This window comes from Callithrix jacchus, chromosome 1, assembly GCF_049354715.1.
Source record: "Callithrix jacchus isolate 240 chromosome 1, calJac240_pri, whole genome shotgun sequence".
In the NCBI taxonomy this organism is placed as follows: Eukaryota; Metazoa; Chordata; class Mammalia; order Primates; family Cebidae; genus Callithrix; species Callithrix jacchus.
Window position 1 is genome coordinate 104,904,834 of NC_133502.1, and position 22,476 is coordinate 104,927,309.

The window sequence follows — 22,476 nt, forward strand, 5'->3', positions numbered from 1 at the left end:
TCTTAAACTCTGAGGCTCACGTGATCCACCCAGCTCAGCCTCCCAACATGCTGGAAACACAAGCGTGAACCACCACACACACACACAAAAATACCCACTCATCTTCTTCCAGACCCTATTCTGTATTGTCCAATGCACTCACCTCAAATCTAACACTTAGGAATTTGTATAAGGATGCAAAGCTGGAAAACATTAACAAGTTTGGAAGCAGTATTTGGAAATTTTGTGGCTCAAATAGATTTTGGTAGGCCTAAGAGATAGGAAAGGATAAGAGAAAAAATAAAGCAAGAGAGAACACTTTGATATCTAAATTTGTGGTTAGGAGGGGATATTTTATATTTATCTAAAATTAAAAGTGATTACCTTTCTTTAACATCTTGGTAAAATTCGCAACAGCAGGTTGAAAAATTTACAAAGATAATAACAAGTTGAAAAATTCATATTAAGACCATTTCAATCATTAAGAAGGGAGAACGACAGGCACTTGAATTACTTAGTGTTTGCTATCAGCACATGCTGTGTTTCATTAATTTATCACACAACAAACAATTAACAACTCTGACTATATATCTTGTCAAGATCTCCAATGTATAACATGCATGTGACCTAAAATGAATTGGTGATAGGAATATCAATTTTCCTATAAAGTTGATTTAGGTGGAATTAATCTGGGTTTTGAACAAAAATATTGCTTCCCAACTATCTGGATACTCTAGTGATGGTTACTTTTCCTTGGTGAACTCATTGAAGGCAAGATTTTGAAGCACAGGGTGGAAGAACATTTTACAGAGGGAGCCAAGCTTTGGTGCATACCATCTGGCTTAGGGAAAAAAAAAGAGACAGACCATCATGTGGCTAATATGTGGCTTCTTTTACTGGAAGATCTAATTTTCATTCATTTAACAAACATTTATTAAGCATATATTATACTCCTGGCACTGTTCTAGATGCTGGATTCAGGAGTGAACAAAACAGATAAAAATCTTAGCCTTATTGAACTTTCCATGAGAAATCATCAAAAACAGATGAACATAATGGGATAAAGGATTATTTGATTTAGAACCATGCAAACAAAAACAGAGAAATAAATCAATTGCCTTGATCAACCTGACATGAGTAATCCCCATATCCAGTCCTTTTCTGGCTCCCTGTCAGAGGCCCACCTCCATTGTCCACAGGTATGGCATGTTACTAAAAGCAGAATGTAAACTGATCCAAGTGGTGCCGGAATGGGAAGTATATCAGGCCGGTGGGAAGCATTGTCATTGGAATATAAGCCTGCGGCTGCTAGATCATGACCAATAACTTTAGATTTTTATGTAACTCTCTTGATGCTTTTGTTCAGACAGCTGATTTTGAAACCTCAATTGTATCACTGAGTCAAAAATAACAATTCTTCAGGCTAAAGACCAGGAGTTTGCACCCTTGGTCTTAGGTTTGAGTTCAGCAAATCCAGAAAGTCTTCAAGGATAGGGGAGTCCAATTTGTAATAAGTCCAGGGCAGTAAGGAAACTCCTAAACTAGCTAAATCATCCTTGACCTGTTGGGTCCCAAATAAATTTTTTTTATTTTTATTTATTTGAGATGGAGTCTTACTCTGTCACCCAGGCTGGAGTGCAGTGGCAAGATCTCGGCTCACTGCAGCCTCTGCCTCCCAGGTTCAAGTGATTCTCCTGCCTCAGTCTCCTGAGTAGCTGGGATTACAGGCGTGAGCCTCTGCACGTGGCCCTGAATAGATTTAGATCATGATTTTGGGTGACCTGATATCTTATGTTCTGATTTCAATACATATTCATTTGCTTATTCATTCATCAAACATTAGCTTCTCTGGGTGAAACACTACTCAGCTTAAAATAAGCTCCCATCTGACAAGCCTTTGAGAGTTATTCAGGCTACTGGGACTTTGGTGGCCTTCAAACTATAAAGTACAGTTCTTCCCTTGATATTGCTAACCCTGGATAAGCACAAAATAGAAATATTTGATCTGAATCAGAGGATTACCTGGGTACATTTTCTGAACTTAGTAAAGGAAAGATGTCGCTGAAGTACTGTGCATTTAGATTCTAGAATATCTGTTATATGAATCTGTAATGTGGATATTTTTCTTTTGGAAGATGTTGTGCTTCATGCCTAGTTTTTCGTCTTCACCATGTTAGCCCCGTTCTTTCAACTGGACAGTTCCACTTAAGAATCTCAGTTCTTCTGCTGTTATAAGAATGGTCCTCTAGGTGGCGCCATTTGAAGCTCTCAGTGTCTCCTTGGGTCGGCTTCTCTTTCTTCCTCATGAGCAAGTCCACTTTATGCTTTGGCCAGACAGCTCTTTCCCAGCTCTTTCCCAGCATCCCAGGATCTGCAATGCTCTTTAGGCTGATTTCTAAAGTCTTCTGGGTGACCAGTGTGTGCCTCCCCACACACTGGGGATAATTTGAGTAGTAGCTTGGGTAACTGCTTCTCCTGAACTCCACAAGCAATCCATTTTCTACACTGTATGCTAGCAACGAATGCTTCTTATTTTGTATTGTTTATTCTTTGATGCACATGGCCCGTCTCACCAATAGATTGTAAAGCCTTTAAGGGCTTTGTATGTCTCAGGCATCTGGCACAATACACTGTCAGGGATAGGCAGTCTACAAGTGTGTGTTTGTTGATGATGTTAGGTGGTACCATTCTTTTGTTTATTCATTATTTACTTGGTAGCTGTTCTAGGCTAGACCCTCTTTCTGGTGCCATGAGAAGTTATGAAAAACAAGGTCCCTGCTCTCAGGCATCTCCTAATTCTGAGGGGGAGGAGGGCAGAGAAAAAGAGAACACTAAAGAACGACAGTGGTATGGTGCATATGAAGCAGCCATGCTAGTGACTGTGAACAAGAGAGGTACTATATGTTGCCTGTGTCGGATGACCTCTATGGGCCTTTCCTTCCCCATGAGATCCTTTTAGAAGAGCACCACCTTTTCATTATTTGACTGTAGAACCAATCCTTAAGACTGATTTATGCCTTTTACTGTTTTTCTTTCCCAGTCCCCAAAGGACAGGGTGTAAGATTGTAGGGTTAGCTATCCATCTCAGGATACCATAGAAAAGGTGACAGTCTTCCTGTTTTTCTCTGAGGTTCAGAGTTCCTGAGGTACTGCAATTTGCTTTTCAGCTCATTAGTAATTGTCCTTGAATTCTCAAAAGGGTTTATCATCTTACTGTCTGTGTGGGGTGATTTGAAATTGCTGATTTACTTTAAGGTGATTGAAAACCTTTTCATTCTTTAACATGCATCTCAATGCCCCTTTTCCTGCCATATCTTTTCCTGTTCTTCCCTTCCTTTTTATACCTTTATATTGTTACTTCCACCCCAACTTTTATATACATTGATTTTAGTCTTCTATTATAGCTGTTTAGAACCTCAATATGTCATAAGATTATAAGCCTACTGAGGGTAAGGACTGTATTTTATTCATTTTAGTATCTCTCTCATCCTGCACCTTCACCTGTTACCTCCACATAGTAGGTAATGAATAATGTTTGTTGACTGAATGAACTGGGATTTTGTAACATGATCCCTGCGTAGTTACATGTTTGATTATGTGCTTGCAGAACATGGTCAACTGTCAGTAGTTTCTGCATGGGTTCTATTTGTTTGACTTAGTCTCTAGGAATATTTGCTTGGCAAATTCTCTCCAGATAATATGAAAAGGTTTTTGGATAGATCTGGGCTCAGACTTGGAATTTCTTTTCCTGTTTCCTTCTTGACACCCATATATGGCTTTATCACTGTAGAGTCTTGGTTTTTCTTACTTCCTGATTTCTCCCCAATACTCGAAACATTCTCCTATTGACTTGTATTCATTCAAGTAGCTAAGTGCCAGGGAGTGTTCCTGATGTTGGCAGGATAAATGGGGCAAAAAACAGACTCTGACTGTAAAGCCCACTGAAAACAGGTGAATTCATCAAATAATAGGTCAATTCAGTCAAAACATATTACCTGATAGCCGGATGGCCCATTTTAAAAGACATTTCAAAAGTCTCAGAGGATCCTTGGGTAGGAAACCAGAGACTTGAAGCTTCCTGTCATTTGGTTTTCTAGTGTTTTATGTCTCTCAAAGCTCACATACATACATATATGAGGAGGATGCAATTTTTTCTTCTGAAGCCACTTTCTATTTTTGCACACTGAATTTCAATCTTTAATTTCTTTAGTCACTTAATTTTAAATTTTAATTTCATAGCAAGTCTAGTGGCTTTTTGTAGGCATTCACATAAAAGGGTCAAGGTTTGCCCTCTCTGCTCTCCTGGCCAAGGTGAAATTTAATTATTTTCTAGGTTTTAAACAGAGAACCTAAAATATACATTTTATATCTCGACTTGCTTGATTTAAATCCTGGCTTAGATTGTGTGTGCGTGTGTGTGTAAGGGTGGAGTAATGGCAAATGAAGGAAAGAAGGACGTTAACACACCTGTTGTCTAAGAAGCCTATGTGAATTCTTGATCTGTAGCAAAAGCAAAGTCATGAACTGTACTTTACACTCCGGATCAGCAGGTTGCACTAGGGACACTGCAGAGAACACATGAAACGTGAAAAGGTGGTTTTCTTCATAAAAGCCCATTTTCTTTGAAGACCTCAGGTTCCTTTAAGGCAGGAAGTAACATGAGTTTCACCTCCTGTAGCTATTAAACCAAATAAAACCTGATTGAGCAAGATTATTTTCGTGTGCTATTTATCAGTAGACGATCACAATGAAATATGCATACGACAGTTAACTGCCTCAAATATGGCAAACCAAAATAAAAAAAATAGAATGCCATTTTGCTGAGGTCATCTTAGTTTCTATTCTATTTCATTCTTTCCATTTATTCCACATTATTTTACATTTTCCCGGAAGTCATCCATAATTCAGTGTAGAAGGGTAAATTCGATTACTTGGCAGCTAAACATGGTGTGCCCTGTCAGAAACAAGAAGACTTGTAAAACAAAATCAAAAACAACTTCCCAAAACGCCCCAATACAACAAAAAACCAACAACCGAAAAAACAAAGGCATGGAAAGCTGGAACCTATCTGGGGGCTTTTGGAAACTTGGGCAGCTTCCTTTCTCTGCTCAGGATTTAGATTTCTATCTCCCGTTACTTTGTGAACTGCTTCTCCTGTGAATTTCCCCCCCCCCGCTACGCCTCCGGACACCGGTGCCAGTTCCTTCCCTTCCTCAGTCGCCTCCCCACAGTAGAGAGGATCTTATTTTATAAGACTGCACCGGGGTCAGAGGTGATGTGCGAGAGTTTCTAACCGAATGGCGTTTTAGAAATAGGAACGGGAAACATAGAAGCGGCTGAGGAGCGTCCCCGCGGAGCAGACGGGCAGGGCCCTGGAGCGACGGACGCCAGCGCCGGCGCCGCGGGGAGCGCGTGCGGGACTCCGCGGGGCCGCCTACCGCGACTTCAGCAGGGGCCGCGGCCGCGCTCCCGGGCCGGTGGGCTGAGGCAGGCAGAGGCCGCCATATTCCCGCCTTACCACGCCCGGCCGGCCGGCAGCCGGAGGTAAGCGGCGGCTCTGACAAGCAGCGGCGGCCGCTGCCTCCGGCCGCGCGGCGGCGACCCGGCCCGGCCCCGGCTGGGGGCAGCCGTGACCGCTGCGCTCGCGGCCTCTGCCCAGGGTGCGAAAGCAGGAGGCACCAGCAGAGCCCGAGGGGGCCGGCCCAACCGGGTAGCCGCGCGGGCGAGGCGAGAGCCGCACTGGGAGGCGCGCCGCGGCGGCCGCGAGCCCAGGAAAGCGTTCCGGGAGGGGCCGGGCGGCACCGCCTCCCGGCTCCCCTCCTCCCGCGCCTGTCCCCTCCGCCTCCTCCCCCTCCTCCTTTCGCCGCCGCCTCTTCCCTCCCGGATCTGTGCTCCAGTTCAGAGAAAGAAGAAAATGTGTGTGTGTGGCGAGGGGGAGGGCGCGCACTGAGCAGCCGCTCCGCGCCTGGCAATCGGGGCAGGGGGCGGGCGTCTGGCGAAGGCGGAGGCGGAGGCGGGGGCGGAGGAGCGCGCGGCTGCCGGGCGGGCCGGGAACCGGGTCTGCGCGCGAGCCGGGCGGTGGGCGCGGACAGGGCCGAGGGCGCCCGGGAGCCGTGTCAGGCGGCGGCGAGGAGCGGGCGCGCCGGGCGCGGGAAGCCGTCGGCGGCCGCTCGCTGCGGGGACACCCCGGTGGATGAGCTCTCGCCGCCAGGCGCACGGCGTAGGGGAGCCTCGCAGGCGGCGGCGGCGGCGGCGCGGGGGGCGAGGCGGGACGCCCATTCTCGGGGAAGGAGGCGCGGGCGTCTGAGCGAGGCCGGGCGCGGCGGCCTTCCCTCACTCGCCCCCCGAGCCAGCGCCCGCCTCCCGCGCCCGCCTCGCTTCTCCAGTCGGCCCAGGCAGTTCGCTCCCGCCGCGCCCCCGGCCCACCTGGTGGCCCCGGCCCTGGCCGCGGCAGTCGCGGCGGTTCCGGGAGCTCGTACCGGACGCGCGCCCGGGCGGCGGGGACTCGGCGGCCACCGCTGCCTCGGGGGAGCGAGGGCGGGAGGGTGTGTGTGCGCGCTGTGAGCAGGGGGTGCCGGTGGGGCTGCAGCGGAGGCACTTTGGAAGAATGACTCTGGAGTCCATCATGGCGTGCTGCCTGAGTGAGGAGGCCAAGGAAGCCCGGAGGATCAACGATGAGATCGAGCGGCAGCTCCGCAGGGACAAACGGGACGCCCGCCGGGAGCTCAAGCTGCTGCTGCTCGGTGAGTACCGCCCGGGGCCGACCGCCGCGGGTCCTCCCGCCGGGCCTCTGCGAACCCCCGCCCACCACCCCCGGCCCCGCGGGGCAGCTGCCCTCGGCGTCCCCCGCCCCCCGGCGCCCGGGACTTGCCCCTACCCTCCCGGGCGCGCCCCCGGCCACTGCCTTCACCCGCGCGGGTGCGCGGGCGCGTACACACACGCACGCAGCAGAGGGGTCGGGCTGCCCTGCCCGGTGCCTCGGCTTGTTCCTTTTCGTATCCCTGAGGGCTGTGCCTTATCTGCTGTGCATCTGCTAAATGGCAGATCACTCTGGCCAGAGGCGCAGGGGTGGAAAGGTGGGCAGAGGGATTGAATTTCTAGTGCCGTGACCGCGGCTTCCCGTGGGTTGGTGGCGTGGGGAGCCGTGTGTGTGGCCCAGCGGGTGGCGAGCCGAGCCCGGGACACATTGGGGGATGGCCTGCGCCGGGGTGGCTGGTGTGCATCCAAGATCAGTGTCCTCTGGGGTCAGGAGGGAATGGGGGAACGGCGGGCAGACTCGCAACTGGATTCCCAGAGCAGTGATGACGAGGAAACCAAGTGGTTGGCCCTCCAAAGAAAGGGCCTGTGTATTGGGGGCGGGGCGGGGCGGGAGGGCCAGCCCAAATGTGTCACACAAGAGCTGTTCTCTAGCCACCAAACCTTCGAAAGGAGGGAGCCTAGAAGAGTTTCTTGGCCAGTGGATGGTGACAGGCGTGTTTCTCGTCTGCACCATTCCTTCTAGATAAAGATGAGGGATAGGGGAGCGTTGTACTGTGTGGTTGTTGACAGCGACCGGTATCTTTTGTTTAATGAGGCAACCCAGATGTAGGCCTGAATTCACAATAGTTACTGCTGAAAACCAATGTAGCCTCTCAATTACTCCCATGGCAACAAATAGAAGCCTTTTGTTTAAAACAGATAGCAGTTTAATATCTTTGGAATCTAGGCTAGAAGGAAAACGGTAAGCATACAGGAAAAATTTCCCTCTAGTCTTGAAAAAAAAAATCATTCTGCTTTAACACGAAGTTAGCAAGAAAATGCCATTTCTCAAATTGGAATTTATTGATTATTATCTCTGAGAGGATGTTCAGAATCAAGTGATCGAGGTTCACATACAAACCAGAGCGACAGAACCCTGAGCTATTGGGATAGGAAGAGCAAAGAGCTTTGCAGTAACAGACTTGAAAAATGACTGCCCTTGAGTTCTGGATATTTGCATGTATAATTGTATAATAAATATGTTTCTCAAACATTTCTGTAAGAAAAGAATATTGTGCTGTCAGTTGATGTTTGAGAAGCATGCATTTTCTTTCTTATCTTGAGCATTCCATTTGCTGGCTCAAGGAACCAATTGCCTTTGGAAATGAACTGCTTATGTACTGGACCATTTACAAGCAAGAACAAAATACACTGATCACACCAATAGTTACTAATGGTTAATTTACATGACATGCTTTCTTTATGTCTTCATTTTGAAACTCTAGATAAATGTGCACATGTTTACAAAAAACAGAAGGCAAAGCACTGTATGAAAGAGGTGGGCTTAGGGGAAGAGGAATACTGACGCTGGAAAGTAAAGATTTTTTTTTTTTTAATTCTCATTTTTGAGATACTTCTAATGACTGAAAACGGTCAGTTGAATGTTTTCTGAGTTCTCAAGATTGAGAAGAAAAGAGCGAAAAAGAGAAATACATAGAGTGTTTAAGTGCATGGTTAAGGTGAAAAGCACGGATTTTAGAGAGACTTATTTTAAGAATTTTTTTTTTCTTCTGTTGCCCTGTTGACAGTCTTTGATTCTGTTTAACTGTGAACTGGGCAGTTGAGGTCTCTCCAGCCAACCCAGTTTGCCTGAAAAGTGACAGCTCTGGGTTTCCCAGCAGTTAAGAGTTAAAGCCCAGGGGGGTTGTCAAGGGCCTAGGTTTGAATGTCTAAGGGAAATACACTTATATGGATGTTCAGTTACATACTGTGTATTTAAATAACACTGTGCTTTTAAAAATGAACACGGAGATAATTTTCTGAGGAAAAAAATGTAAACCAATTTTACTGCTAAAGTGGTGGTAGTGTGGAGAACTTTTTTTCTTATTAGCTGAATGTAATGCAAGAATTGCTGCTGCTTCGTGTTCCTGGTATGTTGCTTTTGCAACATAAATACTACAATACTTAGACTATTTGTATAGTAATATACACTAAATGTGGATTTGTGCGTGCGTGTATGTGTATGAGTGTGATTTTAGGAGTTTTGAATCCAGGGTGGTTGATTTCGATAAGGGGGAAGATATTAGGGAGGGATTTCATTTGAGGAATTCCTGATTTGCTGCTTTGATGAGTAGACTTAATGACCTGGTTCCTTCCATCATTTAAACAAAACCTATCCAGAGGAGGTTATAGGAAGCATCCATTCATAGTTTAAAGATCTAATATTTTTAACCAGTTTATGGAGGAATGACTGTGTATTGAAATGAAATTAAATCTAAAATTGTTTCCAAAGTAAATTTTACTTGAAGGTGTGACACCATTTTAATGGAAGAAAATTTTTTGACAGGGATAAAAGTGGGTGCCCTTGCATTTGCTCATATAATTATTTACTTAGGTATATTAATAATACGGAGACATTCAAAAAGGCAGGTAGTGACCTGAGTAGATGAAAGTATGGCAGTAAAATTTGGCCTATTTTGATTTATATCCGGCAACTATGCCAGTCTTCTGAATTTTCTCCATATGCTTATATATTTTTATTTTAACTTTAAAAATGCGAACCCTGAAATCTGCCACTATAAGAATATTATATTGAATTTTGTATTATTTTCTTGTTGTCTTTTAACTTTTTCTTTGAATTCATTTATATTAGTGCTTATTTTGATACTCAAAACTTAATATTCTACATAGACATACAAGAGCATACTTCATTTTAACTTGATGTTTTTATATATTTTTTAGGTGTTAAGTACATTATATTTCCTTCAATTGATTAATATTCATGAATATTCACTAAATATTTCTGTTGGTGGTACATAGATACCGTCATTTAATATAATTTTCTGTAAGTCTGTGTAATACAAGTGGCCCTGAATACCTGCTTCAAGTTACATACTGTGATCCTGAAATTTTTTGCAGTTTCTAGAAGATACATTTTTTTCCTATTAACCTGTCCTTAGTTTACATGTTTTTGAAGTCTTTTACTCTTTAGATCTTAATTATCAAAAAGGAAGATTTAGCAGACCCCTTTAATTGATTGAATTCTCTCTATTGAAACAGGCAAAGTGTAGGCTAGTCTTAAATAGAAGAATGTATGGTCTGAATTTTATATATGAGCATAGATTTTCTTTCTGTTGTACACTGCAAACATATGAGAATAGGGATTGTGTCTGTTTTGGTAACTATTAAATCCCAGCTTCAAGCACAATATCTAACTCATAGAATTCTCTCAATAAATATTGGTTGCGTAAATGAATTTGTTTATGACCCCCCCTGCTGGAAATTAAACCAGACAATAATGAATACATTTATAGAAATATAGAGATATGTAATGTTTTTATCTGTGGCAGGTATAATCAGGATCTTAAAAAAATTGTGTGTAATTCTTTGAGCCAATTTATTATAAGTGCATTCCAGGGTAGGAAGTATTAATGTAAGATGCATCACCCATTGAACCAGTGTATTACAGTTCTGTACTGGATGCATTTGAGAATGGTAACAGACATGCTTAAAGTATGAAAGTTTAAAGAAAAGAAAAACCATTCTATATTTTTGTTACTTTTTATTGTGTAGAGGCTAATTTAACACTCTCATCTTTTTACCATACATTTTTCTCCATGGTACAGGGCTCAGTGAATTTTTAATATTTTGTAGAGCATAGGTGATGATGATGACTAAACGGGTGTGTTTGATCGACCTGTACAATAACATGAGGAAAACCACCATAATTAAATACAGAATTTCAGGAGTTGCAGTTAGAATGTTTTTAATATGAGGGATATGCATTTGTATTGAAAGCTGTACTGTTGTAGACCAAGAAGGGGCATGGAAGGCTGGAAATGCTATGGCCAATTTAAACTGTAAGGGGAGTTAATTTCTGCACATCTGGAAAAGAGCATGCTTCCCACTACCCCTCAGTAGAGTTCACTGGAGTGGGTATGTTGATGGAGGAAGAGTGGGTATGTTGATTGCCTGAACCTAGAGGTCAGTGCTGTCTAGGATGGTGACTCAGAACCATTGAATGAAAGCATCCGTCTAAGTAGCCTCAATAACAGCAGCTCCCTAGAAATAGCAAAATATGGTGTTTATGAGACTGCTTTAAGGACCAACAGGGTTTTATTTTTTGCTACTCTTAGCTTCCAAGTGTTGACTATGTTTCTGAATGTCAGGATTTATTTGGATGCAGTTATCTTTTTGTTGTTGTTGTTGTTGTTGTTGAAACAAAGTACTTACAGTTTATATCAGAAGAGCAAAGTGGGAACATCCCTCCCGAAAATCAAAACTGTGGCTCTGACTATTTAATAAAGCCTTCGGAGTAAGATTTTTGCATTGAACTATGTAGATTCCTTGTCTGGATTTCCATATAACTGTCACATCTTGTACCTACATGTCATTTGTCATTTCTTCATATGGCAAATCTGGCACAAATTAAAACCCCGCTGAACAGTGAAAATATTGCAGGTTTATCTATTCACATATTTTAAAGTAAATTTAGAAAGGAGAACCAGAAGAATAATTTAGTAGCCATTTTGTTTATTACAAATAAATTTGATATAATCTTTTTCATTAAAAAAGAAAACCAACTCAGCTCTACTTTAGAAGAAATGGCTTATGTCCAGTTTTCAGAAGTGCCTATTAAATATAGTTATGATTTTTATTACAGATGAATTTTTAAGGACTTGAAACAGCCTTTGCAGTTGTGAGGCTGAGTGCTATGCTAAACTTAGCAGAAAAAAGGAACAGATTTTTCTTTATTATCTAGGCAAACTTACACTTGAAAAGAAATTAACAAGATTTTCCAATGAAGGTTTTCATTCCAGCACTCATATTAATTTTTTTAAGGGGAGTTATTAGTTCTTTTAATATTAGTGGAAATGTTGATTTGATGTGTCAGAGGGAAACTAGAGAGCTCAAAGGGTACATCTTGGAAGAGAGAGAAGCCATTTTATAAGGAGGTTAGGATTGCTTTCTCCCTGAGAAGGTGGAGGGAATCTGTTTCCTCTGCATTGGTTTGAGGAAAATACAAATATATGAAGCAACAAACTTAAGAGTTGAATTTCCTGGTTGGAGGAGGAGGCAGTGACATTTTTCAAAGGGAAACTTTTATAATGCCTTTTAAATAATGTTAAGATCTCTGCAGACTTAATCCTAGGGAAGTGTGAAATAGCAATAGAAGGTAAAATGTGCGATTGTTGGTAATTAAATCTGTGGCAATGACCAACTACAGTAAACTGTGAATGTTTTCTCTTGTTCTGCCGAATGGAGTAACATTAAAGAAAGAGCTATTCTCAGACCCAAACACTATTTTGTGTGAATAGCTGTTACTAATAAAAATTATAGGAATTTGTTCAACAATCACCTTTGATTTGTTACATTACCGATATGTAAAAATCTGTCTGATTTCTCATCTAACATAGTAAAAAGGACCTAGGCATAGTGAGGAAATGAGTTAACAAGTCCTAGGTGGTCATGAATGTGGGCTTTACAAAGAAAAATAAATGTCCATATTGTGGTGCCGAGAATCCCAAATTGGATTCACTGTACAGCTCTGTTGTTAACCTTTATACATAGCCATAATCGATGGGGAGTATTTTGTTAAAAGCCTTCATGGTTAATTTTAAAGAACAAAATTAGTATTATTTAAAAATCAAATTGTGAAGGTATCTCAAATCCATTTTTTCAACATATACTTGTCAGTAATTAAAAATTACTAAAAATATTTCCTCTACTTTTTTTTTTTTTTAACCAGGTATAACTTAAGAATGAACAGTTTTATACAGAATGCTGGTCAGATGAACAAATATGAGCACATACTATGTGTAAAATAACGTGCTGTGTGAGGTGCTCATTATGTCTTACTGCCAACAGGAAAGACTGAGCACTTTGCACAGTTCTTGTTTTGTAGCTGATGCCCTTGTGCTGACATGCCCTTCTGACTTTTATCCTTCCCGGCTTTGGCTTTTCTATTGGCTCTTCACACAGAAAGAGACAAAATAATCTGAAGGCCATTGTAGGAGCTTCCTGGGGATTGCAGAACTGGGGAATGCGGATGATCCTGAGAATCTGAACTCTGTTCTTGGAGCCTATCATTTTTGCCTTTATGTGTGAGAAACTGCTTATGACAACTTACCTTTGTATTTCTAAGTGGATTGGAAGTTCCTTGAAGGCAAAGATCCTTGCTCTTATGTCTTTATCTCAATTCCTGATGATTCTATTATCAGTAACCAGGGTTGTGTGGAAAGCTGGATTCCAAAAAGAATGGAGGGTAACTGGAGGAAGTGAATTTAAATTGCCTGCTTTCTCCTAATAGGCATCATCCATATGTTCTCCATTTTCCACTCCTCTTTGCTGTTTTCTTGGCCACCTGGGGCACAGTAAAAGGAATTCTGTTTTAAAGATGGGACAGTTTTTGCCTTCTTGCCTGCCTCTCATTTGTTCTCTAGGGACAGCGTTTCAGTTGAACATTCTCGTATTGTTTCCAATTAAAAGCCAATAGCAATTGATCCAGCTGTGCCAATGGAAAGCTGTTAGACACACAGCTTCTTTGAAATGTGACAATCCATGCACCTTTATTACAGGATTAATCATGAATTGTGAACAATATGACTACTTTAGAAATAAAGTAGTTGTTTTCAAGGAAGTGTGTAATGGATTGTGGTGCAGTTGGGAACAAAAATGTTACTAATTGCTATTATATTACTGAAACCTCACAATAATTGACCCACAAATTAAAGAAATGGAGGTCTAGCCAGACTTTTTGGCTCTGTTACCAGAAACAGTGATGTTTAGAAACATAGTCATGTATATTTCTGGGAGATAGCCTCATGTTTTTTTCCTTTGAAAAACTAAAATCATGAATTAATTGTGCTTTCCAAGAATCTGGCTTTTTTTTTTTGGATCAGCATCACTTGCTAAAAAACAAACAATTTTTTTTCATGTTGAAAAAATTTTTTCTTTATTTTTATTGTTTCTTTTCTACATTTTCTTTTACTTTAGGGGCAACAGGGTGATTGGTGACATCTTCTACCACCATATATTTTCTGGTAACTGCAGGCATCTAGTTGCTTCTAAAGAGGAATACTTCTCTGATTCACCCAATCATTTTTCCTTCTTCCAGCAATTTCTGTAGCCCCACTGCCCATCCCTTCCATATGAATACCACTCACCCATTTATTTAATCTCTCACCACGTCTTTCTTAAATGCTAAGAGAGCTTCCTCAGATTCTCTGACTTGCACATTTCCTTACAATTTAGAGAACTTCCAAGTTGGTGCTTCTGTCAGACATCATGTGGCTGTGAGCTGGTGAGAGGGGAAGTTGGGTACTATAATACATTCAAAGGAAGGAATTTGTGAATGTGTGTTTAGGAGATGATTAACTTTCTTTTGCAATACTTACTTTGGTCTGCAAAGCAAAAATAAGTTGTTACCGAACAAAATGTAAAATTCTTCTTCCTTTTCCAGAGGGTAGGGACTTGAGATTGGTTCATGATTACCAGCAGAGAGTTAGTGAGCCAGTGCTGAATAGTGAGCCACTGGGTTTCAGAACAGGATGCAGTGCATATGCTGGAATGGGAGAAGGTGCTGTAGGCATCTTCCTCATTTAATGATTTGAAAGTCCTCTTCTCAGTGGACTTTCAAATCATTTTTAACATCTTTTTCTGATTGTATTTCCATACAGATAAAGGTGATGGCAGTGTTAGTGGCCTTTACTTTTGTTATACCCAGTCAGCCTGAACCCATTTTTGGGGTGGGTTTGTTTTGCTATTTTCTTGCCATGTGAATTGATATTTAGGACTTATGCTTTGCAGAGCTCCTTCATTATAGTATGTCTTCTTTCTGCAGATGGCAAATGCAATTTTCCTCTTGTCCTAGAGAGATGACCCATTTCCTGTGACTTGTTCTAATAATACAAGATGACTTTAATTCTTGTTCAGTTTGCTTTTAAAAGATGACCAGGTTTAACTCTCTTGTCTCTGTAACTTTTGTAATATATTTTTGAACATTGGTAAAACATGCAGTAATTTAAAAACAATGGCAGACTAGTTTTGTGAAAGGGTTTTTTTTTTTTTGGTTAAATGGCTGTGCATTTTAGGATTCCTTACGTATATCTTTTCTAAAATCTGTGACTGAAAGGTGGGTGAAGTATTCCTGCCCTGCTTACTGAATCTTTTTTTCCTCACAGAACTAACCTGAGGGTATTTTGGTCATTTGCTTTTCTATAGACACCTGTAGGATGAAGAGATTGCACCAAATGATCTCTAAGGACCATTTTTGAAGCTTTTTCTCCTTCCCCTCTGCTGCTTTGGTGTCTTCACCACTTTCTGCCCAAACTTGCCCCTGGATGAGGGGTCTGGGCTTGCTGCCATCTCCAGCGGTGATGGGCTCTACTAGGAGGCATTGCCAGGTCTGGTGGACTCTTTTTGACTGGCCTGGTTCTTCTCTTTGTCCTCTGTAATAACTCCGAGTGCCCTGCAGTGGGGGAGTACTTTTGAGGGGGGCCTGTGAGTGAAGCCTTAGTGAGTCTGTCCAGAACTCCCCTGGTGCCGCCTGGCATGCTGCTGATAGTTGCACTGTCTTTACAAGAAATGGTATCAGAAACCTCCTGTCATATCAGCATGGGTCTCTTGCTTCCTGCAGGAAGGGCCATATCCTGGGAGGCATAGAGGTGGAGCTGGAGAGACACATTGTTCCAGCACAGCTCGGCTCAGGACTGGGTCTTTTCTTCCATATCCTCAGGCAGCTTCCTTTGACTCACTACTTCTTTTTGTTTGTTTTCTCTTCATTGGGCTTTAAGCATTGCTTCTCTTTAGTATGTGTGTGGCAGAAGCCAAACACAACATTGCTTTTCCTTTGCCTACAAATAATCTTGCTGCCCAAGCCCATCTCTGCCATTTTCGGTGACAGATGGTTGCCCATTGAGCCTGGACACTGGGAATGCCCAGCAGGGCATGCCTAGGGGGCTGCTTTATATTTGGTGCTAGTAGGTCTCTTTTCCAGGGCTTTCCAGGAAAGATTCAGAATTAAACATTGGATGGATCTTGTGTGTTCATTTCTTTTTCCATCACTGTGCCCTTATTTTCTTGGGGTTTTCATTTTAACCAGAAAAACAGATAATGGTAGAAACATCTATAGCATGCATACAAAGAGGTAAAAGATTGTTACAATTTTTTGTTTTAAAATATATCTAATGCTGTGGCCTCTGAGCCATCCTCATTTGGCATGACCATGATCAGAGAAACCTTAAGAAAGCAGCTTTACCAGGTGTGGTGGTTCACGAGTGTAATCCTAGCACTTTGGGAAGTCAAGGCAGGCAGATTGCTTGAGCCCAAGAATTTGAGACCAGCCTTGGCAACATGGTGAGACCTGGTCTCTACCAAAAATACAAAAATTAGCTGGGCATGGGTGCACACACCCAAGTATGCAGGAGGCTGGGATGGGAGGATCACCTGAGCCTGGGTGGTCTAGGCTACACTGAGCTGTGATTGTGCCATTGTACTTCAGCTTAGGTGACAGAATGAGACCTTGCCTCAAAAAAAAAAAAAAAAAAAAGCAGCTTCCTGTGTCTCTTGTCTGCATTCTAGACAAAGGTTCTGTGGCCAAAGAAGGAACAGCTGGACTCTCATCCTAGTTCTGGAGAAACTACGAAAAGCTTAATTCTACTGGAGATGCCAGGCAGGTAATTGGCATTCCTAGGCCTATTTTACTTCTGGCCAGGGCCTTCTCCTCATTATCTTATCAGTGTTGGCCTTCCTTACCTTGATCTGACATTTGCAGTTGAATGGGCACCAGGGAAAAGAACAGGCATAGGGCAAAGTAGAGTAATAGGGACTCCCATGGGGCTTGGAAGGGCAGAGGGTGTTCTTGCCAATCAGGGTGACACAGTTGTTTCTTGGCTAGGCTCTGGCGGGAAGGAGGGGAGAGCAAAGGAGAGGTGTCTCATGCCTTGGATTGATGACCTCAATTAGGAAGAGCCAGACCAATGCTGCCTCTTCGGGCTGTCTCCACCATCCTACCACGTTTTCATTCTCAGTCATATCCACTGTGCCTTTTCTCACCCAGATGGTGGGTTGGAAGATGAGCAAGTGTAGAAGCCTTGGTGGGATGGGAGAAGTTTGTGTTGCATGCACTCAACTCCTGTCCTTTTGTTCCCAGAGGTGGTTAAATAGCTGAGCATAGAACTCATGTGAAGTTGTGTCCTGAGAAAAACCATTGACAACGTGTAAAAAAAATTTGCAGCAAGGCTCCTCTATGGTTTTTTTTTTCTTTTTCTTTTTTTGGTTAATTGTTTCAGGTGATAGAAATGCATCTATTACTGTCTTGAGAACTCTGCTAATCGGTAATGGGTTAGATGTCTGTTGAGACATCCTTGCACAGGAAATCTGCTTTTGCTTGGCTTGGTCTCCTATAGTAAAATGGCTTTCAGGTGCCCAGGGCAATACATAGATAAGCAGTATCATGAGATATTCTTGCCAGGTAGATTCATACAAAGTGGAGGCATGTAATGTAGAAATAACACTTTTTAGCTGAGAAAAGGCATCTACCAGTTGGATGTATTCTCTTGTGTCTGTTCATATTCTGGGCCATTACATTCAAGCCAAAGAGTAGACTTTTTCCCTAGCATTGATTTTTAAAGGTTCCTAAAGTCTCTCTCTCTCTTTTTTCTTTTTTTTTTTTTTGAGACGGAGTGTCACTTTGTCACTCAGGCTGGAGTGCAATAGTGCTATCTCAGCTCACTGCAACCTCCGCCTCCCAGGTTCAAGCAATTCTGCCTCAGCCTCCTGAGTAGCTGGGATTACAGGTGCCCGCCACCATGCCTGGCTAATTTTTTTGTATTTTTAGTAGAGACAGAGTTTCACCATGTTGGTCAGGCTGGTCTCAAACTCCTGACATCAGGTAATCCATCCACCTTAGCCTTCCAAAGTGTTAGAATTATGGGTGTAAGCTACTGTGCCTGGCCCAAAGGTTCCTAAAGTCTCTTTCTAATTATGACTGACATTCAAAATAAAGCTGCATGTATTTTGGATAATTTTAATAATTTGAGAGAAAAACTTGGTAATGCAGAAACTTGAAATTAACCGTTATTTTTATTTATCAATCACTTCGTAATGGTCCGAGAACAAATGAATTGCCACGTACTATCTCTTTTTGGAGTCAAGTTTGGCTCTGACATAGAGTCTGAATGTGGAAGGTTCTTGGTGTCTACAAGGGCTAATGAATAGGTATCTTCTGAACATTCTATTTTCTTCTATTTTGTCATGGGTTACCATCTAAGATGTCATCCAAAGCACATTAGAAATGATTACAAATTTTGGGCACATACCACTTCTTATAGTGATGAGTCCCATGCATTTTCTCATCTTCCATGGAAGAAAATACCTGTATGTTGCTTTATCATTTTCAGGGACACCGTTTGTGTTTTCTTATCCAATAATTATTGGTAAAGAGTGGCATTTTAATGGAGGAAATTATAGGACTTCATCAATATTTCTTTCGGAAATCTTGACTCCAAATATATTTTCATGAAAATCACCAGCTCTGTCTTTTGAGAAACATATTTTCTGTAGGGTTTTCTACTCTAGGCTATGCTTATTATGGGAATGGATTCTTTTGCAGGGGTGGGGGGAGGCTGTTTCTAAATCCCTAGAGTCTACCTGTGAATTGCTACTCAAATTACAATGCATCTGTCTCAGAATTAATTAATATGTTGTGCATCCCTAGTCCTTAATTGTGGGTTGACACAATGATTTTTTTTTCTATTAAAAATATTCTTTATTTGTATTTATATGTATTTGTATTATATGCATTTTTAAGCAGTATACTGTGGCCTGAATTTACGTTGTATTTTATTCTCCTTTTTGGAATGAAATAAGAGCACTTGAGATACTGTCCTCTGGTGGTTTGGTTGTTTCTAAAATAGTAAAAAAAGTTTAGTAAGGAGAAAAACTATTGTGTTTAATAGACAGTCCAAGTTTGAGTCAAGAAGAAATGTTTATTTTCTTCCACTTAAGAATTTTCTGACATTCCTTTCATGTTAGTTTTTGAAAGAATGACAACTCACATTCTGTTATTTAATTTCATTATTTTATATCCTGTTTTTCAGTGATTTTGAAATTTTACAAATAATTCAAGTTTTTAACAGATTTTAAAATGTATTCATAAATTTATTAAAAAAATCAGTCTAACCTAAGAACCATGCTTTCTTTTTGCACATTCCTTTCTAGTCTGTTTTATTTTTCTGTTTTTTACATAGATGTGATCATACTGTACAATTTAACATTAGATTTTAAGCGTTTCTTGATGTGGCTATGTAGACTTCATGTTAACATATGAAGGTACTGTATAAGATTCTTTTGAGAGGATGTATATTGTTTACTCTTTTTTTTTTTTTTTTTGGTACATTTAGGTTTCTCCCAATGATTTTGTTTTAAAACTAATGCTGTGTTAAAGTTCTCAGTGGCGATAGATTTTTAAAGCATGCACATACGCAATTCTGTTAGAACAGATTCATAGAAATGTTATTTCTAGGTCTGAGGATGTGAAAAATTTTACAACTCTTGATTATACATACCCCAAACATTCTGAAACCGTTATATACAATTTGCAGCATCATGAACAGTATTATTAGACTATATTAGTAAGTTAGTAGGCAAAAATGGTGCATAATTCTAAACTTTGTATTGATTTGATCATTAATGAGAGTGATAATTTCCCCATATGTTTGTTTCTAGTTAAATTGCTTCTTTTGTGAAATGTTTCCTCATTTCCTTTGTCTATTTTTCAGCTCCAAACCTACAGATGAAATTAGCCTTTTGTCATTTTTTTATTGCCAAAAATTTAACCCCAGTCTGTTGGTTTTTTTCTTTGTTTTGTATTATTTGATACAGAAGTTTTTAATTACTATCAAGCCAAATCTGTGGATCTTTTGCCATTTTGTTTTAAAATAAAAAATAATGATCTGCGTTAGATATTCTATGAAAGCCAGATTTACTGCCATTGTTCTGGACAAAATTAGGTTGAATGTAGTGTGTTATACATCATTGATGTATGATTCCTTTTCTTTCAAAATGAAGATGAAATGCACATGTAAGTTTCAGTGTCACAGATGATACAGCATAAGCTGTTCTATGTGTAATTGGATATTTTTCATTGAGTAATATGTAGGATGTCTTCCCATGTTAATAGAAATCTTTTGCATCATATATATGGCTTTTTATGTTTCCATGCATTTTGAATTATAAGTGATGTGATGCAGCTAGTAACTGCTCATAAAAGCCAGTTTTGAACACTTTTTTTTTTTTTGTCTAAACTCTGCATTCAGTGACCAAACTTTGGTAGCTTGAAATCAGACATGGTGGTAGGGTTTACACCACAGAAATTGGCAAATACAGATTAGGGCTTACTCCCATCCCTGGAAGAACTAAGTGTTAAATAACAGCACACTACCGTTTATACCTGACACCTTTTAATGAATATTTACTTTGATTTTATTGAGAAAATGTAATAATCAGTGCTACAGTGAACATTGTTGGTTATATATTTTTGCACACTGGTTTGATTCTTTTCATGCATGTTTTAGAGTCTGATTATCAGCCATTTTGAATAACATAATGTAACATAACATAACATAACAAAACAACATGTTTTAGCCATCATTGGATTGTATCAATTTAATGAGTTTAAAAAGACATCTCATTATTTGCATTTTATTGAATCAAAATTCATTTTACAAAGTTTTTATTTTCTAAACTACCTACAAAACACAATAACAAAATTAGAAAATATGCCTACAAAAATAAATAACAGAAGACTCAATTTATCATTCGAATTATGTTTTCCGTCACTTTTAGCTTTCACTTTATTTATATATTTCAAAAAATTTGATGGTTTCTTTATGGAAGGATGGAGTGCCCTAGGACACATGTCTCCAAGGGGGAAAAAACAAATCTGCTAAGATTATATGATAGGTTTGGGTATATGCAGAATTGTACTGAAGCACAACAGTTTTACATGGTGATGAAGTCCAGTTTATCTACTTTATAAGAATTGCTTCTGTGTTTTGGTCTCATATGTAAGAAACCGTTGGAAAAATCCAGGGTCACAAAAATTTACTTCCGTTTTCTACCAAGAGTTTTGTAGTTTTAGGGCTTACACTTTGAGTTGATTTTTTGTATATGATGTGATGTGGGGTTTCAGCTGAGTCCTTTGCATGTGAATATCCAGTTGTCCCAGCACCATTTGTTGAAAAAAACATATTTTTTTTCTCAGTGAGTTATCTGGGCATCCTTGTTGTTAATTAAGTTTTCTTATTTTTATTACTTTTCTTCTTGCAATTTTTCTAGGTTTATTTTTTTTTTCCCTTGAATTAAAATTCTTAGATTGTTTAAAAAATATCTATTTGAATTAATAGCGTTTAAGGCTTTGTGCTTTTTTACATATTCCTATGTAGCATTCTTATTCTTTTACGGATATTCTAAAATTGCAATTTTTATTTTTAATTTTGATTGCTTAATATAGTTTCAGTTTTTCAAGTGGTTGTGATTTTTTTTAACCTTTGTTATTTATTCTTAGGTAATTTTTATAGACTATGGTCTGTACTGTTTTTACTTTTTGAAATTTATTGTAGTCTGATATATATAGTCAATTTTTGTTTTAGGATACATAAAATGCATTTGTTTATATGTCTTAAAACCATAATTATGTGTATTATTTAACTTTGTTGCTTATATTGCTACTGATCTCCTTACTTAAATTGTGTGTGAATCTGCTAAGTACTGAGAATTCTGCAGAAGTCTTCCATAACTCTGGTGTTTGTGGCAATTTCTCCTATTTTCAGAAATTTTGCTCTTAAGTACAGTTATGTGTTACTTAACAATGGGGACACCTTCTGAGAAATTTGTAGCTAGGTGATGTTGTTATTTTACGAGCCTTTTAGAGTGTACTTACACAAATCTAGATTATATAACCTAGACATACATCTAGGCTTATGTGGTAAAGCCTATTGCTCCTAGGCTGCAAACCTATAAAGCATGTTATTGTACTGAATACTGCAGGTTTTTGTAGTACAGTGGTAAGTATTTGTGTATCCAAACATATCTTAACATAGAAAAGGTTCAGTAATAAAAGATAAAATATGGTACACATAGAGGGCACTTACCATGAACGGAGCTTGCAGGCTGGGAATTGCTCTGGGTATCAGTGAGTGGTGAGTGAATGTGAGGGTCTAGAACATGACTGTACACTTTTGTACAACTGGCAGCTCGGTAGGTTTGTTACACAAGCATTACCACAAATGTGTGAGTAATGTGTTGCGTTATGATAGCTACAATGTCACTAGGTGATGGGAATTTTTCAGCTCCATTGTAATCTTGTGGGACCACAATTACTTACGTGGTCTGTTGTTGACTGAAACATCATTGTGTGGTGTATGACTATACTCTTTTATGAGGTACATAAAAAATGTCAATGAGAATTAAAATTTTGTCATTACTACATTACCTTTTATGTGTGTAAGTTAATGCTATTATATCTTGAATTCAGCA

At 40.3% G+C, this 22,476-nt stretch overlaps 1 protein-coding gene across 2 annotated transcripts in view; it reads left to right on the plus strand.

The window, feature by feature from the left end:
* Nucleotides 1-5,874: 5,874 nt before the first annotated feature.
* The window catches only part of GNAQ (G protein subunit alpha q), a 333,551-nt gene continuing 316,949 nt past the window's right edge, over nt 5,875-22,476 (plus strand). For both annotated transcript variants that reach the window (XM_054255455.2, XM_002742816.6), the window contains exon 1: nt 5,875-6,722. In XM_054255455.2, the coding sequence (XP_054111430.1) occupies nt 6,587-6,722 (136 nt within the window). In that variant the 5' untranslated portion in view covers nt 5,875-6,586. The remainder of the gene's footprint in view (nt 6,723-22,476) is intronic.